Source organism: Pundamilia nyererei, unplaced genomic scaffold (assembly GCF_000239375.1).
Source record: "Pundamilia nyererei isolate P.nyererei 1_Seehausen unplaced genomic scaffold, PunNye1.0 scaffold00264, whole genome shotgun sequence".
NCBI lineage: Eukaryota > Metazoa > Chordata > Actinopteri > Cichliformes > Cichlidae > Pundamilia > Pundamilia nyererei.
In genome coordinates, this window is record NW_005187665.1 from 751582 (window position 1) to 773280 (window position 21699).

Genomic DNA, 21699 nt, shown 5'->3' on the forward strand with positions numbered 1-21699 from the left:
GCCGATGCTTTGGAATAACCTTCCTCTCCATATTAGACAGGCTACATCAGTGCCAGTTTTTAAGTCTTTATTAAAAACCTATTTTTATTCCCTGGCTTTTAACTCTGTGGGTAACTGATTGGTGTTGATCATGTCCATAACTTTATGACCACAGCACACTGTTGAATCTGTGCCAGGTAGAGTTAGGGCAGTTCTGAAGAACAAATGGGGTCCAACATAGTACCAGCAAAGTGTACCTAAATAAGTTGGTTGATGAGTGGATAAAACCAATTATATACATGACTAGCATTGATTTCCTTGCTCAAATCAGAGCTGCACTTTGACAAATCACAGGCTAACCACTGAATGCCTAAAGGGTCTGAAACTGAAGTGAGTGAACGAAGCCTGGAATCATGATTCAAAAGGCCGGAGTTCCCCAAAAATAACAAAAATGCTACAGATACCATACAGATTGCTTCTTTATTTCAAATAACATTCAAAGGAATGAAACCTGTCACCTGAATTTAAGTTTTAAATAGTATTAAGGAGCATTTTATGTTTCTAAAAGGGAACAAAGAAGTGCTTCCAGTCCAAAAATTGGAGAAATCAACACCTACAGGTGCTCTTTCATCTATGTGGAACGCTAACGTTGAATAAACTATTAATTGCTCTGCTGGTTTCTGACAGGTTTCTGGACCTTTCTATACTTTGTAAGTTTCTGCTTCCTCGCCAATCAGTGGTCTCGGACCAGAGCTGAAGAGCTGCCACTCAACCAAGGAGCAGATGCCGCTCGGGCAGCAATCGCCTTCTCTTTCTTCTCCATAATCACCTGGGTAAGCCCCTCCAACCACCTAAAAGCAAAACCACCTTTAACCCCAAGAGCTGAGGCTGGAAATCTTTCTATCTGAGTTGATTCCATGTCTAAAGTTAATTATGAAACTCCAGCAGCAACTGGCCTTATGAGGCATTGATGTACGTATTTATTGTGACTTTGGACTTTCAAAAAGTTTCTTTTTTTATTGTAATAGCTGTACTGATTTTCCTAAATGCTACCTCTGACATTGCCTTTATAAAATATAAATAAAAACTAATCAGAAGTTACAAAACTGTAATAACTGCCTGGCTCACAGTATACCAAAACCTGCTAAAGCACTTCTCGATTAGCGCATACTGCAGTGTAGCTAGTTTAAGTCTAACTATAGAAATGTTATTTGTTTTAAGGCTTTTCTTTTGGACTCTCTCTTGGCTTCTTCTTGAAGTTTTATTGGTTTCCATGATGGGCTGTTTTGTTAGCTGTAAACTCAGTTCACTATTTTCCCTTCTTCTTTCTGACATTTTGTTGGCACAGACAAGCTAGCTAGCTTGTATAACTAGCTAGCCAGCTTACCTATAAATTAGCTGGCTTTATTTCTACTAAATTCTATAAAATAAATGATAAAATTCTTCTTTTTAAAACCTTTGTTGCTAAAGTGTAGTTATAATGTGCTTTTATGATTAGGAATACCTCACACTGAGTCTCAGACTCACTTTTCCCTCTCTGTGGCCCTTTTCCCGGTCCTCCAGGCTGGTCTAACAGTGCGTGCGGTCCAGAAGTATCTGCTCGGCACAGACATGACACTGTTCACCACCGAACACATGGACGGTGGCGCACCCACCCAGCCATACCCCTCCAACTCTCCGGGAGGCGGCGGCACCACCATCGAGACCACGGAGACCTACCAGAGCCCACCATTCACCGAAAACAACGCAGCACCCACATACCAGGTTCCCATTTACTAGAAAGGATAGACCTGGTGATGGTGGTGGAAGAAGAAGAAGACGACAGGGGAGAGGGATGCAGATAAGAGGAAACTGCTTTCTGTGATGTTACACGTGCAGTTGTTTATGTTGATCCGGGCTGAGTTTTCAGTAAGCGTTGAATTAGCGGCCTCTGATTCCTCATTTCTTCCTCTTGGTACCTTTTCCTTCCCGAACATTCCAGTTTTATCATCACTTTTGTACGCCTCTCTGTGGAGCAAGGCCACAGCACAGGTACGAGAGCTGATAAATCAAAAAGAAAAACAAGTGGAGGAAATGCAGAGCAGGAGGCCACTTTTGCCGACTTCAAACGCATTTTGACAAAAAATAAGTATGAAAAAAAAGTGATCAACAAGTCAGTGACTCCACCACAACAAAGCAGTATTAGATCCCTAAAAATAGTGCAGGAGGCACTCGCATCCAGAGAGCACCCTTGTCTTATTCTTTTCATTTATTCCAAATCCCCTTTCATGCCAAACACTGCAGGGAATCGTTTTTCTTTTTCTTTTTTTTGGTTGTTGTTTTTCTTTTTCTTTTTTAGCTAGAGTCTGGTCTTTCCTCGTATGTTCCCTGCTGCAGTTAGAAACCATCATCTGCATTAAATCTGCATGTTTCCAAACTTAGAGATCAACTAAGTGCCATACTGTACTGTGTGTTTCAGACAGTGACTTAATTTAGTAGTTTTCCACATGCTGTAAAGAAAAGAAAAACAAAAAAAACACAACGGCAATGTTTTTGTGACCAAGTGCAATATTTCACATTCTTATGTAAGTAGGTAGATGCAGTACTGTAGGTAAACTAGTTTAGGTCAATTTCAGGTGCTGTCTCAAATCACATGCAATTCTTTGGATTGTGCTGATAAGTCTCGACGATCTGACCACCCTGGTGATGTTTTGCAGGAAATGAAAGTTGTATCAGATGATCAAAGCGCTCCAGAGAGAGAGAGAAAGAGGGAATTTCTCTTCCATGGAAGCTGAGCTATTATATATATAATTAGAAAAGTTCAAATTGTGCTATATCATCCTTTCAGACATGTTTTAGTCTCCCTTAATGAAATCTATCGCACATTTTAAAGCAAACGACACTCACGGTGCAAAATATAAATGGTACAGTGTCACCCTGACTGAGCCGGTGTGATTTTGGGGGTCAGCATGATTACACTTCAAATTCAGTGTGGAAACCTTCATCCTTATTGAATCACCATTCAGTCTGGTATATTTCTGTGCCTGGCATGAATGGATTATTAAATGGACCTAATGGGCTCCTGCGCTGGAAGTGATTATTAATCCTGGAAAGTCAGTTACATGACTGTTAAAAACACACACACACACACACACACACACAAACTGATCAGGAGTTCGGGGGGAGGGTGGGGGCTTTTACAGCCTGTGCCCAGGGGGCCTTTGTCTCACAATCAATCCACGGTGCCAGGGAATGTATTCAGTGTGTTATTTGAGACAGCGCCCTGTGCTGACTGCTGTGTGTACAAAAATCAGGAGAGTGGGAGATATTCTGGGTAAATTATGTAGGTCCGTTTATGTTTACGTTTTAGAAGCTGCCAAACTGCCCTGTGTTCTTATTGCTGTCTTCTGATTACCACGTTACTACTACGTTACTACTATGTTGTTAATAGGATCTTCTGGAGGGGGGGGCAAAAGAAAGAATATAGTTGGGGGGTGTTACAGATCGCTCGCTGGCTAATTCATTGATCCTGCAATCCCGCCACATTAAGGAGAGAGCGGCGGGTTGGGGTGTAATAATTAGTTGCCATGACGACAGGGTTGTGTGGATGTTGGTCACCAGGGGCCCTGATGTAGATAGTACCTATGCCAACCATGTCGGTGTGTAGCAGTGTCTGTGCTGTGCTTCGCGTGCACGCTCTCATCAGTGAATCTGTGGTGTCGTGTGGTGTGTGTGCGACCGTGCGAGTGTGTCCACGTGCACCATCGTCGTGCACGAGGGACGTGTAAGTCTGCACGCTTGTGTCCAAAGCCGTGAGTGTGTGCAGTCAGTTGGGTTCTGTGCTGCATCGAAGTTTGTTTTTTCTTTAACGTGCATTTATCAGAGAGGGGGAATCACGAGCGTGCTACAATATTTAATCATTTTGCCTCAGTAAAAACACTATTTAACCTCAGTGTCACTGATAAGGTATACATAATGCAAAGCAAATTAACTGGGCCAAATCTAAAAGAATTCTAGTTAAAGTGACACACATGACCAGTCGAAAGCCTTGCTTGCTGTTCTAATGGATCCAGTGTAAATGGTTATCTCTGCTGCGGCAGGACAACTGAAGCAATCGTCATAATAAGGAAAGAAAATTGTTTGTTATATATCGAATGCTGTGTCACTCCGACTCTGATAGGATGTTTTAGAAAGACTGGCAGCATCGGTGAAGCTGACAGGATCATTTTATACGTTTGTAACCGCCAATGTATCCATACTTTAAATTTACTTTCTGATTCCTCAGTTGTAGTTTTGCACAAGTGTGTACACACCTTTAAAAAAAACAAACAACTTAAAGTATTATTAAAAATCCAGATCCGGCCCTTGATTTCATGGACTGGAGCTACAGGAAGCCAACAGACTGAAAATGTTAACTACTGTAGATATGTAGTTATAGAAAAAAAACTCTTATTCTGCAATAATAGAATTTCTGTGTGTCCTCAGTTCCAGCACTCAAATGAATAACACTGATCTACCTGTGATCTTTAAAAAAAAAACAGTTTTACTCACCTCGCCGTCTGTCAGCGAGTGTTAAGTTAAGCATGTCTTTAAAACCGTGGGATAATCCAACAGTCCTGTCTTTCAGAGTTTTATTTTGGGACAGGGTGCAACGCCACTGGCTGCTGGACTACAGCTAGAATAGGGGACAGGAGGAGTACCGTTAAGTCTATTTGTAAGAGTTAAAGGACTACACTTTGTGTTTTAGCCCACCAGCTGCAAATTGTGCACAGATCCCCTACTTTTCACACGGGCTGGTCTTAGTTTATTTGAAAATGCTTTGAATATGTTCTCACAGACTCCAGCTTGGTTTACGTGTTGTTTGTTTGTTCAGATTTATCTGTTAAGGACGCTGGCTTACCATAAACCACAACCTGCTAATAAATAAAAACTTTGAAAGAATATTTAATCATAAATATAGGGTTTTTTTTATACTATTTTTGACACCATTTTTCTAGATTAGACATTTGACATAGTTGAAAGCAGCTTTGTTGCTGGTGGAGTCTGCCATTGCCATTCTGAGAAATCGGATTTAAGCAGCTATGGATACAGTTTAAGTTCAGTTTATGGCATGAGTTTTGAAAATAGTCTGTCGTTATGTGTTAGAAAGCACCGATGTAGTCCTTTAAGTCTTCAGTGTTGCCGGGATGGTAGTGAACAGATAACTGTGGTTGGGTGAGAGGTGCTGCTGGGGTGTTACTGGGTAGATTGGGTTGCTGTCAGGTCAGGTTGTATTGATGTTCTCAGTGCTTCAGTCTCTTCTTCAGTCACTGTGGTAGATAATAATAAAAATAATACAAGCATTCTCTGTGTTTTGTGCTCTGGCCCATGTACACCACCGTGGTATTGGTTTGATTGTAAAATTCAGTATGTTATTGAAGTAAATGAAATTATTGTGTGATGCTGTTCAGGGTCTGATGTGTCCACTACTACAGAAAATTTAAAAAACAACAACAAATAAATAAATTTATGTCAATAATGCATATTTATAACTAGAAAGCACTCTCTGTTGGAAATACTTTGTCCGATCACTCTTAAAGGGGCTAAAATCAGTCGTTCATGCCATTAATCTGTTAGACCGAGGTCATAAAGAAGGCATGTCATATAGTACAATGCGTTGCATGGATACATCAACCAAGAATTCAAGTGAACATTGATTTTATGGCGTGTTACCCCTTAAACGTTTCTTCTGAGTTGCTTCTTCCTTTCCTGAAGGTGTTTGACCTCTTCAGTGTAAAAACGCGTGTACAGAGATGTGTATCACTGTCTATTACCTGAATGTCTCTGGACTGCAGTCTGACCATCACTCCAATAAAAAAGAAACCATGTTCTGGACTGGCTGTTTGTGTCCCTGGGTGTCGTGGGTGAGGACCTGTGACTTTGTGAATGCGTGAATGACTGAATGTAGTGTAAAGTGCTTTGGGCTCCTTAGGGACTAAGTAAAGTGCTATACAAATACAGGCCATTTACCATTTACTTTATTTTCCATATACACACTATTTCCCTGGGCTTTCCAAAGCTTTAGAGAATGGAAGCTGTGCCAACCCCTACACTTCTTCAATAAGAAAGCTCTAATTGTGCACCAGATAACTTAACTTTAGAGGGAAATCATTAACAGGTGGATACAAGTACCAAAACTGGTACAAAACCTGTTTTATTATTGCTTTTCTGATCCATTTTCAGTATAGTTAGACTTGCACTGCACTTGCTTTTTATGCGATCTTGGTGTCAAATCAAACATGAAGACGTTTTTTGTTTGTGCTTAAATAATGTGCCATCATGTGTGTGGGGTGTAGTAGTACATATATTAGATCTCCTTATGCTCCTCACTAGTTACCCAAAATACAGCAAGCTAAATGTTGGAACCACGATAGCACTACGATTCATAAAACTAAGGGTTAAAAGGTCATTCGTGAGCCTGCACAGCACTGTGTCAGCAGACCACTGGAGCAATATAATGAAAAATGGTTAAAAAAAAACAAACAAACTGCCATCAAGTCAAACATGGAGAACTTTGCAGTGTCAACAGAAACTGTGTTTTTGGCAGCAGGTCAAAAATAGAGCAGTCTACTCTGTGAAAACTAGTCTGCCACTTTAATACACAGACACCCTGCTGACAACAGTACAAGCATGACAAAGAGATGAGTAGATAATCCATTACCTTTCAATTTGTGTCAGTGCTTGATTTTACTTGAGTACGCAGACCGAGTGTGGGTGGAAACAACGGTGCCTTCAGCTGAATTTGTTCATCATAACCAAATGTGTAGTCAGAAGTGGAGATCTCAATTGTTACCATCTTGTTTCTCCCATGTTTAAAAAGACAATTTGAACAAAACTGTTGAGAAATATACAACAAGACTCATTGTTCAGTTCTTTAATTTCCTTTTGAAACCTTGTGCAACATCATGGCCACATTTGTACCAGTCCATAAACAAAATTATGAAATCTACTGGTGAGTTGTGCAAACGGAATAAAAGAGAATGGGGTTAATTGAAAGAGAAAGAAAAAAAAAAGCATTCAACTGATGAATCCATAATTTGTTCCAATTTCTGAAGCAGCTCACTTTCTGACACACCATCCTGAATGAGGAGTCCATTCACTGACACTGTTGACAGGCCTGCATAGAGCAATGAACAATTAAAAGCAATTAGACAGCTATAAATATAAAGCTAAATATTCAAACTGAACCTCTTATTTAACCAAGCAGCACAGCTGGAGACTCATGCAGACTTTATCAACTTGCCAGAGCAAGGTAAAAAAGAAAGAAAGAAAGAAAAGAAAATCAATATAATATCAGCATTAGGGAGCGTTGCATTCTTCAAGTAAAGCCCTGGCTCGCCTCTCCGCTTTCATTAAATAAATTTAGAGTTCTGATTAGACGTTGCCGGTGCCAGTGCCAGCTGGGGACGTCCTCAAGCGATGAGAGTTGAAAGAAGATATAAGATGTGGCGACCCTGTGCATCTTGAATTGTAAACCAATCACATAAACCTATCAATATTAATCCCCATCAAAGTGGAAACACCATGAACCATCTTCTTTTGCTACACTAGGCCTCCGACTCCTCCCAGAGGAAATGAGCGGCTGCTTTCCCACACCGGCTGCTGCGTGGCTGTGTCAGAACCACAGAACTGAATTTGCCTCGCAATGGCAAACGGACCAGAGGAAGGCTGAGAAAGGGGGGCTAGCTGATGATGCGGCTAATCGACTGCAAAGAGGGGAACTCCTCGCTCTCCGTGATGTGCAGGGTCTTGTGGGAGTTGAAGTCTTTGGGGGCCAGCACCTGTCTGCAAGTGGGGCACACCCGGCAGTCCAGCTCAGCTGCCATGTTAACCGCTGTAGCAGGCGTCTGCCAGGCACTCTTCTTGTTTTTATTTTTCTTTCCTCCTCCAGCCCCAGACTGCTTCTCCAGTGCCTTACAGTCTCCGTGCGCAGTCAGAAGCTCCTGCTGCTTGCCCGTGTCTGGTAAGAGCACAAGCAGCTCATTGAAGATGCGGTTAAAGCCATCCCCAAGCAGGTCCTTACAGCTGCGGTGGTACTGGGCTGCTGATATCACACCCTGGAAAGACAGAAAGGACATATGAGCAAAGTAAACAAACAGGAAGTGCCAAATGTGAGGAGCAGGTTCTTTCAGTGGGCTTCTTCTCGTTTGTCATTCATGTTAAATAAAGACATAGTCTTGGGAAAAGGTAAGCCCTAACAAAATAACCACTGGGCTAAACATTTTTCACTCAACACATGGAAGCATTATTATTATTATATTATTAATAATAATTAATATAATGCAGAAATCAGCTGCAGTTTTGTTTTACTGATCGACTACACAGTCCTACAACCAGGGGAGTGGCACTTTACATCCACATCTGTCCGAACTAGAGCAAAATATAGAGGTGAAGGCTTTAATGTAATCCAATCAAAGGTATTTAAATTGATTATGTTTGGCCAAAAAATCTGATTCAGAGAGAAAATAAAGTTGCAGCCATAAAAATCCGGTAGTACATGCACATACGTATTCACATTTTTAGCTGGCAGCACATTTCTTTATAAATGTGGAAAATCATGACATCATTATAATGAATTCTCTTGATCTACTCTATGGTAATCACGCACACTACCCTCCTGACTCTGAGTAACGGTGCTGAATAATGGTTGTGTTTATGTGCAACATTACGATGATGTATGCTAACCTTTGACCTTCATAATCACTTTATCCTCATTTGAGGATGATAAAGCAGTGACAGTTATTATTTATTATGTCATAATTGATGTATAAGACCAAATACAACTAAATTCTTACTCATTTAAGTCAAAGTGAACTAGGATTAAAAAAATAAAACAAAAGTCTGTCCCTGAGATACTTCTCACAACTCTTGGAGGGATGCACAACCTTAACACAGAGCTGTAACCACTTCAGGGGCATTTAAAGGGGACGGGGAACAAAAAACAAAAAAACCCCAGACACAATATCCATACCAACAGAGTATTTAGCTCTTATGTAGTGAGTACCTGTCTGAACTGGGCAGAGTAGTTTTTGAACTGGTTGAATTTTGATTCGTCATCGTTGAGGTACTTCCTAATGGACTGGATCAGCTCCAGGTTCCTCTCGCGGAAGTCCTCTGGCACCAGGTAACCATTGCTCGGCACTTTGGGAGGCCTGGGAACAGACAAAAACCACTAAGTACCAACAAGGCCAACCAAAAACCTTTGTGTCAAGCAGTGATCATGTAATGTAGAAAAACGAGAGGCTCACAGGTTGACTACTGGGGGTGTAGACTCCACCACATTGCTGTTGAGGGGGATCCCTGTGAACCCTGGGGGAGGTTTAGGGGCTGACATACCCAGGCCAGGTGGAGGCAGGGGCATGGTGGAGGATGGGGCTGGAGCTGAGGCTTTCATTGGGAAAGAGGTCTTAAAGCCTGAAAAACAAAGAGATCGTGAACTTTGAATGATGCAGTACCAACTCTGAAAAACAGTTCTAAGGGTTTTAACTATAAAACCAACACCGCAGTGTTCAAACAAAATGCTTATTTGTGAGGCATTTATACGGTTTTACAATAGTATAACATCATTACATCATTAATTTGATGAAAACCGAAAATTAAGTCAAATCAAAGCTCAGAGCTCAAAGCTCGGGGTTTAAATATTCACCTAAGAAAATTTTGAAGAGCATGTTCACAGCTGGGTATAAAAAAGTTTTAACCAGTTTCCCTCTTTACAACAACTGTGTGGTGGGTGACTTGTTTGTTGTTGTTGTTTTTTTAAATTTAGGGATGTGGGTGCTTTGTAGTAACATCTGGCTAAAAAAAAACAAACAAACAAAAAACCCCAAACCAAACCAAAACATTCGATTAGCCAAACCGTTCACTAAATGAGGAGTCAAACTCTATGACTCTTCTTTTATATGAAGTCTATGGAAAACCTTAGCTGTCTACCTTTTTACCACTGCTTGCCGGACCACTCTCATATCAATCAAATATCATATTGCCTAATAATGATACATTCCTGGTTTCCAATCAACCACACAACCAAAGAACAGAAATGACTTTCCATAATTCTTATGGACTCTGTTTATTGTAAGAGCTAAGTTGGAGAGTTTCCAAATGATTTCCAGGAAGTCTTCCCCACCGCTTCTTTGTGATGGCAGCTATCAGTCATTAAAGCAGCTGTACATTCAGTTTTAAATGTATTAGTCGTTTGTAGTTTGAGGTCCTGTAAAAAAGACCTGTATGGTGGATATATTGGGTGGAAAGAAGCAACAGTACATGTAAATTGATGATAAATGAATACTGTGGATTGTTATTCCGTACCTGGTGGTGGATTTTTGGTCATGAGGGCAGGGAACTCCTCCTCTTGTTCATCGGCAGGCTCCGCATTGGGATGATTTGTTACGGGAGCGTCATCTTTGCTAGTGGGTGGCGATTGCTCAGCGTAGCCGTTAGCCAGCCCACTTATAAGTGCCGCTGTCACAGGACCGGAAAGCGGTTTGTTCCACGTTTTCTCAGGAACATTTTCCTTTTGTGCCGTTGTTTCCACTGAGACTGGATTTACAGTTGTTCCCAGGTCTGATGTTGTAGTTGCAGATGTAGGGGGAGCAGTTGGGTTCTTCGGTTTTTTCTTCTTGTTGGCTTTTGGGGTCGGGAGATCGGTGTTGGGGGTTGGATTTGAAGCGCTCGGGGTCACAGCTGGGTTTGAGGATTTGCTGCTGCCTGCTTTAACAGTTAGCAGAGAGGAAATATCCAACATGGTGGGCACTGAGCGGAACTCCTGCTGCGTCATTCCTCCGCTTTCATCGTCGGAATGAAGGGGAGAGTAATTTGACAACGCTTTCCCGTTCTCACCCACTTTCTTTTTCCTCCGTGAAGACGACGAGGATGAGGAGGAAAGGAGCTGAGGGCCAGAGGATACAGAGGAAAGGGGTGGGGGAGGTCTGGAGGAAGGAGTAGGCTGAGTGTTGGGTTTAGCTGCAGATGTGTGGTTGGACCAAGCAGAGGTGGTACCAGCTGCAGGTTTGGGGGCCCGGACTCTGGAGACGAGAGCAGGGAAATCCTCTTCTTGAAAAGAGGATGTCTTCTTAGGCTGTGCAGAGTAAGCTGGAGTCATGGGGGTTGTGAGTGTGGCAGTTGACAGGCTGGGGAAGTCGTCCTCCTTTAAAGCTACGTGGGATGGTGCAGTCACTGCAGGAGCTGGCTTTACACTGCAGGGACAAACAAAAAACAGCACAAATAACAGATTTGTGTCACACTATGCTCACATACACACTGAATAATGAAAACGTTGTATTCTGATGAAGCTTACACAGCTGCAGCAGCTGTGGCTCCCAAAGCTGGGAAGTCATCTTCTACATCTCGCGGGTTCTGGCTCTTCATTGTTTTTACTGTTAAAGAGGCAGAAATAAATACACTAAAACTAGCAGACAAATACGCCTGACATCTAGCAACCATAACCATTATGTATGTTTTTTCAATTTACTTTTTACCTGGAGGTTTGCTCGCTTGTTTGGCATGTCCGATCGGGTGTCTGAGCTCTTCTGGTTCTGGTCTCTCGGCCCTCTCCTCTCTGCAGTGTTTGGGAGCGCTCCTCTCCTGCACTGCTGCTCTCTCTTCTTGTCTTCGCATTGCAATGGATGCCCTCAAAGCAGCTTCCACCTGCCTGTCTTCCTCATTTCTGTGCAGACAAGCAGACAAAACAGTAAAAAGCAAGAAACTACTCCCACTCTAACAGCTGCTGAAGTTTTTTTAAAGTAATATACAGATACACAAGCACGCAAACACAGTAACAGCACAATGTGAGACACCCAGGTGCAACAATGCCGTGCAGTCATTCTTCAAATGTTTTCCATGTCTGCCTCTCAATACAAGTGGATGCTCTGCAGTCCAGTACTCATGCATATAACTGCACCCATCCATCTTTTTATATCCTGCAAAATTTCCATGTCACAGACAAAGACGAATGTACCCTTTAACAACAGCCATCTCTTCCAATTCTGACAGCTCCACCACTAATGCTCCCTTCCAATTAACTCGGAGCTGGTCATTTGTACTCACCTCGAGTACCTCCAGCTTTTCTGTCCCCCGTGAGGCCTTCCCCTTCCTCCTCGGTTGTGACGCACCTCCTCGTAGTCCTCGCCTGTCACCATACCTGTAAGAACGCATGTGTTTTGATCATCTCAAATGCCAAACAGAAATCCTGGTGGTATGGCAATACAAAAACACCACCGCCTCGACCGACCTTCATTTCGCCTCTGCTGTCTTGGGGCGTAGTTAAACTGCAGGTCGATGTGGCGGTTCTGTCGAGCCTCTGCTCGGTTCTTGCTGTGTGCTGCAGCCTTGTGAGCCTTGTAGTCAATCTCGGAGCGAAACGCGTGAGTGAACTGTTCTGTGGCGCAGCGACCTTCCTCGCACAGATAGTGACTCTCTCTGAAGTGCTCACTCAGATACTGGTAATCACTGTTGGTAGCAGGGTTAAAAACAAAAGTCTGGTTTAATATTCTTCTACATTAGGTAACAAAAACAAAGGAGGGTTTGTGTGGATGGGTGAAAGGGTCACACACACCTGTAGTACTCCTGAGAGCCGTCTGCGTCACAGAAGTGGCAAAAGTAGTGATCCCTACGCAGGTGTTTCAGCAGCTCATCGTTATCAAGGTAACGGTCATCGCAGAACTTGCAGAGCGGGTGGCCTCTGTGACTGGTGTCATCTGGGTCTCCATGCGCTCTGTGACGTGCCAGCTCCTTACGATTATACCACTTCCGTTCATGGGAAAAGATCTGCAGGGAAAGAGTAACTTTTAAAGTAAATAATTATTCAGGAGATCAGCAAACAAAGCTCTTTATCAGGATATTGACATCCGTCTTCTTTATATCTGGCTTACTTCAACCAGCCCTTATTTGCCTGCAAATGTAAGTCTGTCCAACTCACCATTTTTATATGCAACAGCAACAAATGCATAAAAAAATAATTGCAAAATTTGTAAATCTGACTTAATGGTACAAGCAAAACCGTTTAAGTTAATGACCTGATGCACAGCACTTTCAGTTATCGACAGACAACTTGAACAACGCTACGGTTTCTCATTCGGTGTGAAAAGCAATACATCAAATAACAACCTTAAAAAGGAGGGTGAATTTAATACAATTCAACAACTGTATTGTGTAAGTGCTTTTGTTACCATTTAGTAGCAGATACTGTTGTCAAGGACAATGACCGAATGCCTTCAAACTGAAATAGAGTAACTAACTAAACATTCATATTTATATCTGAACACTGTTGGTGGTAGCTCCAGTAAATTAAAAGGAAAAAGACCAAAAAGAACCGTTTGTGCTACAAAGTTTCCATGTACATTTGTGCTACTACTGTAGTCATGTAATACTGAGAACCCGATCAGACACCCCTTTATTTACTCTTTAGGGATGATGATGATACCTTTAGATGCTTTGTGCAGAGCTTGCAGCAGAAAAGCTCATGCTGCTTCCTCATGTGCTGCTCGAGCTCCTCAAACCTGGAGAAAACCTTGGGCTCCGAGCAGCGGAGACACTCGGGCAACAGCAGATGCCTGACAGACACACATCGAGGAAAAGTTCAGTCGGAGTCAAGTAAAAATCAAAAGGGGCATGAAAGGCAGTTGGATACAGCAGGAAAAACCCAAAATTCAAGCCAAGTTTTTGTTTAGTTAAATGACAGATCAGATTGAGGAGACTTCCTGCTAAAGCAAGTCATTTACACATTTGCAAATAAAAGCGCTCACTTTAGTCATCACACAAACTTAGACTCACTTTAAAAGCAATCAAAACAAGAACACAGCATGGAGTGTTCAAGAAGATAACACTAAAGGCTTTAAAAGCTGACTTTTAGTTATACCGGTTTATACACATGCTTGTATACATTTACAATATGACCATATACTGAGACAGCAAGAGCACCATCTCTAACCACACATAGCATTAGTTAATACCAGCATGGCTCTCTATACACATTTCCATTGTATTTTTCAAGCAACAGTTCAGCTATATTAACTGTAATTCTCTTACTGCTATTTCTGGGTTTTGTAGTATAAATGAACTGAAATGCCAAAGAGCAACACAAGCACAAAGAATAGAGACATCTAGTACCTGTACTGGGCATAGATCTTCTCATCCACAAAATAGATGTCATACTTTTTCTCACAGTGGAACTGCTGATAGGGCAGAGACTGAAAGGCTTCCAGTTTTTTCACAAACACCACCTGAAAACAACATGACAGTCTTATTAGTAATAACCTGTGGTAACTGGAGGAAGATGATTGTTTTAGAAATAGAAAGCATACCAGTGATGTCACACAAACACCTACTGTAATATCACATGAAATGATGCACGCGCAAAACCACGTCAGTACAGAGGATGCATACTTGGTACGCGTCTAATCTAGGCAATTCAACACAGTTTGACATTACCACATCCAGCTGTTGGGAAAGTTTACGTCCACTCATCATGGCCACGAATGTCGTGTTAATTTAGTGCTGAAAGGTTGAAATGCTCTCTGTAATCCTGGCTGGATATTTGACTACTATTCTTGACAAAATTGTTAGACTTCAATCAAATTAGTCAGTCTCAGAGTTGTTTTCTAAGCACAGTCAACAAATGCTCAGTGGGGCTGAAGTAGGGACTTTGGGAAGGCCATTCCAGAGGCTTATTACTAACCTGCTTTATCTATTCTAAATCCAGTTTTCATGTGTGTTTGGGATCATTGTCCTACTGGAACTGTGTCCACATTTAACCCTATCTTGTTTTATCAAAGTCATTAAAGATGTGTGCTATACAATCATTTTACCCTGGAGAAAGAACGAAATCATTTATAGCCCCAAACGACCATGACATTCATTCCCATAGTGAGTGGATGTAAACTTCTGATCACAGGTGTATTTGGCCTTTAGGGGAGTGTTATGAGGCCGGGGCCACCGTCCACTTGTTTTGACTCATTCCGTCATCTGCAATCAAGATTCGGAATTTATTCAGGGCTGACAGTAGGCAGACATCACAATGACCTCTAAAACTATATCAATTAAACATTTATCACAACCCAGTAATAACAGGTAGCATACCAGCGCCGCTAAAGCTCATGCTAAATTGAGAGGTGACAGCTAACGTGTTCAATTAAAAATGTATTATAGAGTTTACTGTCACCCTGGCTAAATGAGGTATACCCATAAACGTCGGATAGACAAGCACTCTGTCATCAGCTCAATTATAAAATCCGGCTTCTAAACCAACTCTTTCTGACCAGTGTCAGTCTAACAGATAAGCTAACTTATGCACTTGCTAATATTCGCTAGTTAGCTTAGCTAAGTTAATGACAGCTAAGAAAAAGTGTTCTCCACAGTGGGTACGCACAATGAGCTGCCACCTCTTTTTTCCCCTGGTGACTATTTTAATTGATTCTGAACACAGTTAGGATGCCAACACACAACTTGTGCCTATTTTTATAGAGTAAAAACTATGAGAACGCTACGGCCTAGCTAATGCCACAAGGCTCCATCCTCGGGTTAACGTAGCAGAAGAACGCGCACCTTGTCGAGCTCCTCCCGGCAGACGGCGCAGTACTTCTGATCGCACAGCACCCTCATCTTGGTGGAGCAGCGGTAACAAACGGGATGGTCGCATTTTCCCAAGGCGAAGATCTCGACCTCTTGGCAGCACAGAACACAGTTCTTCTCCGCGTCTTTTGTCGTTGTTGAGTCCATCTTGGTGAAAAGGCACAAGTCAAGCTTAATAGTTATTTGGGAGCGCCACAGAGCTGAGGTGCTTACGTAATTATGAAAGTCTACTGCCGCGTCACGTAAGTGTTACACCAGCGATCAACACACCACAGGGATGGACCGAGCGCACGCTGCAGCGGTGCTTTTACCCATCACACCTTGTGGGATCTGTGCGAGCCCCACGTGCGTACCTTGGTGGGAACCGGTAAATGTGCTGATAGGTGTTGTACTTTGGAAAACATTCATTAAAGCTGCGGCTAAAAACAGCAGACTGAAGCTACAATTCACGCGGGCCCACCTTGGAATATATATATGTATATACATATGTATGGGAAGGAGGATCTTGAAGTTGATGCATGTGTATGCATATATATATATATGATTTTTATTTTAAATCGTTGTCTGGTCTAGATCATTGGGATGCTGGTGGTGTATATTTTCTTGCCACACTTTAGGCCCATTAATACCTACTGCTTCCAGTTCACGTATGCATCAACTTCAAGATCCTCCTTCCCACTTTCACAGACCTTCATAACCTTGCTCCTTAGTATTTATCTGATATTCAATGTCTTTTGTCTATTCCACTTGTTCACCTGACTACCATGGGACTCAGAACCTTTAGTTGCCCTGCCCAAATACTTTGCAATGCACTTCCACCTGATACAGTTTCCTTTAAGGCCTTCAATGTCTGTAAAATGCCCTCATCTTAAAAACTATACCTGCCACCAGGTCATAATAAAACTGCTGCTTAAAATGTTTGTTTGCTGAGGGCCATTCCAAACCAAGCCTGTCATCTGAATCAAACACATCCATGTTGAAAGTAGCTGTGTTAATAAAGCTTTGGTTTTTAACATGAATTCTTGTGCTTACGTTTTTCTAATTGCCTCTTAAAATCTTTGTATCCACACACTCATCTTTTTTATTCTGCTGCTGGTAAACAGGAAGTTATTCCTACAGTTATTCCTACAGTCAGGTCCACCAAGGATTTTCTATTTGTGCTTCTAAAGAGATGAGTCAATGCCGTAACCCAGATCTTGGTGCTCTCTTGTGTCTATGGATGACTTGGAGACAGAACCCAGAGAGACAGAAGAACTTTTCTGATTTGGCTGTTTCCAAAAAACACCCAAAACTTTGCACTTCTCATCTTCCACATAATCAAACATTACCTCTTTACCTATAAATTCCCAAAGGACTCTTTAGTTTGTAATGTTTTATTGGATGGCTTACCCAAGTTACAGTTTCACCTTTTTAAAAAAGTGACTGGTGTCCAGGCAGGTGAAGCCCCCGTCACTCATACAGTCTGTCAGCAGTGATTTCCATTGCTCATCTGTCCTTTATTGTGGTCAAGTGTGCAGGATTGTTAAGTGTCTTTGTAAGCTAGCGCCTCTTGTAGTGGTTGTTGCTCAGTCCCATCACTCTGAAGGTGCAGCTTGCGATCTTCTCGTAGAGAAGGAACATGAGAGCAGCAGTCAGCACCGTCTGCAGCAGTTTCGCTTCAAGGCCTTTAAAAAGACCCAACATGCCATACTTCCTACAGAAGAAAGCCAGCATGAAAACGTTAAAGAACAAGAGGTGAAAGAGCAAAATTATTAATATTCAGTAACTCAGATGATACATCACGAGGGCCCAGTGATGAATGCCCATACTCCATATAAAGCATACTCGCTAATTCATAAGGTTCGATCAAGGAATTAAACCAGGGATTATTTGCTTGTTATGCTGGATATAATTAATCTAATTGTTAAAATATAAATGCAGAGATTATTCAGTGTGTTTTCCTGATGAGTTCTCTAGAGTCTGATTGTACAGTTAGTTGTATATAATTATTACAGATGTGTATGGTAATGCATTTGCAATGGTTTCTGTTGTAAATAAAAAAAATAAAATAACGCAAAAAAAAAAACAAACAGAGCAGCTTCTGTATGCATACAGATTTTTTTAAATACCAAATGGAGCTATTTTTTTCATCTTGTTCTTCATAGTAATTCTAACCCATGTTGCCTAGTATGCTCTGTTTAAATGCAGTCACCCAAAATCAAGCAGATTCTAATGTGGATGTAACAAAACCCAAAACCATATTTGGGGTTCCCATCCAGCCATTTTCCTCTCCTTATCCAATTCAATCACCACTTTTTCATAGAACAACAGCCAGACACAGGCAAAACCTCAGAGAACACGCTAGTCAGATGGCGGCTTCAAACCCAGGACCTTCTAACCCATATGTCATGGTGGCAATTTGCACTGCAAGTATGTTAATATGCGTGTGTAAACACTTACCTCACCCTGTTGACCAGCAGACACTTTATAGTTCTGAGACTGGACAGCAGCTTTGACTTCTCTGTCGATGTGTTGTTGTACTGTCCAAACTGTGGTGATTGAACAAAAAAGAAAAGCATCTCTGAGATTAATGTTTTCTTTGTTACAGGTTCATACATTCACAAATCTAGCTACTAAAAGATTATATGTGTCACTTTAAAAGTGATCAACAGAATGCAGACATACCCTAAGAATGGACTGTACAGTCTGCAGTGGGTATGTCACAGTGGTGGCGATGGCTTTGGCGATGGCCCCGATCACAAAGACCTCCAGTGATGACAGCTTTGGGCAGAAAGAAGAACCTGAATCTTTTGTGTATCATCAGAGGAACAAACGTATCCCAAAGGTGAAAGTTTTGAGTTCAGATGACCTCAGTAACAGGTGTAGTTTAAAGTTTTACTCTGCCTATCAGATTTTCCTTAGCTAATAAACATACCAACAAACGCTGCGGTAGTGTCCAAAAAAGTCTCAAAACGTGGTGTTCAAAAGATCAGGGAACACATGCAGAGCCACTGAACAAATCATGTGAACAGAATTACCAACCAGACAATGTCTGCATACTTCCCTTCCCTTTTCTTACTCACCTCCTTGGGAATGCCTCTCCTCAGCTGCCTCTTCAGGCCCTCATAAATCATGAATTGGATAGCGGGGTTCAGCACCAGCAGCAGGGACGGGAAGGTCCCGTTCCACAGTGCTGCGATGCCCTCGTCACGGATGATCTGCACAAATGCATCTGCAAAATCAAAACAATTTGGAAACAAACACGCGAAAGAGAGAATTTGTAGTATGCACATGTGTAGAAGGTTTGCACAAATACTCATTAGAAGAAAAATGTAAGGTCATTTACCCAGAATCCCAGAGTAGTTGGTGGGATGGATGTCTTCATTGTGAAACTTAGAGCCCTGGAGCTTCAGTCTGGTATTGACAACCCACAAAGGGGTGGTGACAAGTACATTTACAACCCCTGGAGAGACAAAGAGGCAGATGAAATTGAATCTTTACTACCGGTTTCAGCATTTAGAAATGTAAATAATGTAAACTGGTTTTATACACTGTGCAGAATAGGCTACTAAATAGGAGTTCACGCTAGTCATTCTTAGGACAAAGGTATGAGGGACTCGTCTGAAATTAGATGGCAGATCTTGCCAATGACCACCTCACCTGCTGCGATGCCTATGATCAAGTCAGTGCTTGGTGCTGACTGTTTTCCTTTCAGCCAGCTAGCCTTGAGGCAGTGGAAGCAGTAGAAATAGACAAAGTTGGAACAGCACAGGCTGCAGATGACAGGGAACCAACCTCTATAGGGTGCCAGTCTGAATTAGGGGGCAGAGGTAAACACAGGAACACATCTTAGCAGCCTTCTACTGCTTGAAAGACTGTATTTTGATGTTTGAGGGGATGCGTGCAAATTTATTAAAATAGTTTTGGCTTGAAACACATTGAGATTTTCACTATTTATACTCACAATCCTTCCTCTTTCACAATTTCTGCCAGAATGGCTGGAGTTGATTTGGCTTTCCTGTTTTCATCCACTGAACACAAACAGATGGGGATTTTCTTTCAGTAAAAACAAAACAAAAGAACTCAAAACTTTTGGAAATGAGACTGTGATTTCTGCTCTCTTACCCTGGAGCCGTAGTCTGGCAGTATCAAGAGGGAAGAACACTGTCATTGCAGTCACACTTCCCTAAAGGGGCAACAGTAACAAATCCATGGCATGCCATTTTTTTGACATATGGAACAAATCCTCGAATGAACCCCATATAAAAATCAAGCAAGTTACAGGAACATACATGTAAACTGTTTAAAATGCACACTAGGATCTAAAATAAGACGTTTTATATATGATTGTTATTCAGTATTCAATTCGGTGCGTATAATAAGTTACACGTACATAAACATTTCGCCGAATAAAGAGGTTATTATTATTGTAAACACTTCCACATTTACAGCTACATTATCTACTATTTATTGTTTTTGGTAAAGTTGGGAGTGGAAATTGTTATTTTGAACTGAGCTCTGTTTGGATAAAGCATATAAGAAGTGACGCTACAGCAACTTCCATTTGTGACTTAAAATTAAGCAGCGCATACTGAAACTAAGATCAACTTACCACTGCTCCCGAGACAGCATGAACCAAACTCTCATACGAGAAAACCTCGCTCATTGTCACCGCCAAATTGAGTCTGTTACATTCAATAATATTCAATATTGCCTTGACAGCCTAATAATTATTATTACAGCCTCCTTTCTCTTGCTAGCTGTTCTTGTTTGCCTCTCTCTAATAAACAGCTCGCTTCCTCGTTTCAGACTCGCGCGATGGCTTTAGGGAAATGTAGTTCTCTTCGCCCTACACGTTCCTGTTTGAACTTCAGGATTTCCTTACAGAGATTGGATAAAACCAGGGGTGATTTTAGCCCATTTTTGGGGTTGCTTCAGCACCCCCGAAATGAATCAAAGCACCCCCAAAGATTTCTTTCTTTTTTGACAATACTTGCTACTACACACTACTAAAAATATAAAAAAGCATGCAGTACTTGGTTGAGACGTAACATTTTAACAACAAAAGTATAGATACCCCCCCGTCCCAAAATGGTTTGTTCCAGTTCGGCTCTCACCTACTCTGGCTCTTGCGCCGTCGTTACTGCCAGAGCGATGGTGGCTGAGACGCAGCGGGTCGGAGGTGTAAGTGCCTGGTTTAAAACGGGACATGTTAACTGCATTTAACCTTCAGTTACTTTTTATTTAGTTAGGTAGGAGTCAGGCCATGTTTCTTTTTAGCTGAAAAACATTACACCCAGGTAACCTGCAGTATTGAAAACGTGTTTTGCGACAATGTTAGCTACCCTACAATCCATCCTACTGTGTAGTAAAATCAGCGACATTTGACTGTCCTGTTGTTCCCATTGAAATTTATACAGCCTATTTAAAATCTAAAATTTAAAATTGTCCTAAGAAAAGAACCAGGTAAGAAAACAGACAGGGAACAGTGACAGGCAAAACAGAAACTGCTAAACTGTTTGTGAGAGTTGACCACCAAAAGTATCTGCCAACTTTAAGGTGAGGCAACACAGGTTAAAATGAAAGGAATAAATCTGCAGAGCCATAGTAGTATCTGCAGTAAAGATATTTTCATACATTGTACCATAGGCAAAGTTGCCTCCATTTTTATAATTTTCTTTTAATCAATAATTTGTACATTTCAAGGACTCTATTTTTGGAGTCTATTTTCATATATCTGTATTTTATTATACATATGATGTAGCTTGCCATCACCAGTGTGTGAATGGGTGGATGACTGGATGTGTAAAACACTTTGGGGTCCTTAGGGACTAGTAAAGCGCTATACAAATACAGACCATTTACCATACACATTAACTCATTCACTGCCAGCCATTTTCAAATCAGGTAACTCCCCACTGCCAGGGTTTTTGTGCATTTTTAAGTAAGTAAGTAACGTAAGTTCAACGTAAGTTTTTCAATTGACGTCTATAGCCGTCAATGGCAGTGAATGAGTTAAAAGTGAATCTCTGTCCAAAAAATGCACTCAGTTTACTTCTTACTCACTATGATCACCATTCATCATTTTCCCCCAGTAAAGTAATTAAGGTTAGGATATGTTGTTTGTTTGTTTGTTTTTTAAATTCCAATCCATTCTTC

General features: G+C 41.5%; 3 protein-coding genes across 3 annotated transcripts in view; 1 reads left to right on the plus strand and 2 right to left on the minus strand.

The window, feature by feature from the left end:
* The window catches only part of syngr3a (synaptogyrin 3a), a 9451-nt gene extending 3626 nt beyond the window's left edge, over positions 1 to 5825 (plus strand). Inside the window, exons 3-4 of the mRNA XM_005750168.2 lie at positions 667 to 812; positions 1543 to 5825. Coding sequence (XP_005750225.1) covers positions 667 to 812; positions 1543 to 1758 — 362 coding nt within the window. The 3' untranslated portion in view covers positions 1759 to 5825. The remainder of the gene's footprint in view (positions 1 to 666; positions 813 to 1542) is intronic.
* A 1030-nt stretch (positions 5826 to 6855) lies between these two features.
* On the minus strand, positions 6856 to 15899 carry znf598 (zinc finger protein 598). Its single transcript, XM_005750169.2, has 12 exons — positions 15535 to 15899; positions 14101 to 14213; positions 13415 to 13544; positions 12548 to 12759; positions 12224 to 12441; positions 12040 to 12133; positions 11472 to 11659; positions 11291 to 11369; positions 10303 to 11189; positions 9246 to 9411; positions 9002 to 9149; positions 6856 to 8054 (listed from the first exon to the last, which is right to left on the minus strand). The coding sequence occupies exons 1-12, from the start codon at positions 15706 to 15708 to the stop codon at positions 7680 to 7682; spliced, it is 2784 nt and encodes a 927-aa protein (XP_005750226.1). The 5' UTR covers positions 15709 to 15899; the 3' UTR covers positions 6856 to 7679.
* A 1033-nt stretch (positions 15900 to 16932) lies between these two features.
* Positions 16933 to 20382, minus strand: slc25a17 (solute carrier family 25 member 17). The gene is made up of 9 exons (XM_005750170.1): positions 20153 to 20382; positions 19666 to 19726; positions 19505 to 19571; positions 19201 to 19352; positions 18887 to 19003; positions 18624 to 18772; positions 18226 to 18321; positions 18001 to 18089; positions 16933 to 17254 (listed from the first exon to the last, which is right to left on the minus strand). Exons 1-9 carry the CDS (start codon positions 20204 to 20206, stop codon positions 17101 to 17103), a joined length of 939 nt encoding a protein of 312 aa, XP_005750227.1. The 5' UTR covers positions 20207 to 20382; the 3' UTR covers positions 16933 to 17100.
* Positions 20383 to 21699: the final 1317 nt, after the last annotated feature.

Excerpts from the sequence above, each read along its gene's own strand:
- slc25a17 (XM_005750170.1), bottom strand. The coding sequence starts at position 20,206 with ATGAGCGAGGTTTTCTCGTATGAGAGTTTGGTTCATGCTGTCTCGGGA. Across the intron at positions 19,004-19,200 it reads GATCATAGGCATCGCAGCAG|GGGTTGTAAATGTACTTGTC; the intron begins GTGAGGTGGTCA and ends TTGTCTCTCCAG. Across the intron at positions 18,090-18,225 it reads CTGTACAGTCCATTCTTAGG|TTTGGACAGTACAACAACAC; the intron begins GTATGTCTGCAT and ends CAATCACCACAG.
- znf598 (XM_005750169.2), bottom strand. The coding sequence starts at position 15,708 with ATGGACTCAACAACGACAAAAGACGCGGAGAAGAACTGTGTTCTGTGC. Across the intron at positions 12,134-12,223 it reads ACAGCAGAGGCGAAATGAAG|GTATGGTGACAGGCGAGGAC; the intron begins GTCGGTCGAGGC and ends GCGTTCTTACAG. Across the intron at positions 8,055-9,001 it reads ACTCTGCCCAGTTCAGACAG|GGTGTGATATCAGCAGCCCA; the intron begins GTACTCACTACA and ends CTGTCTTTCCAG.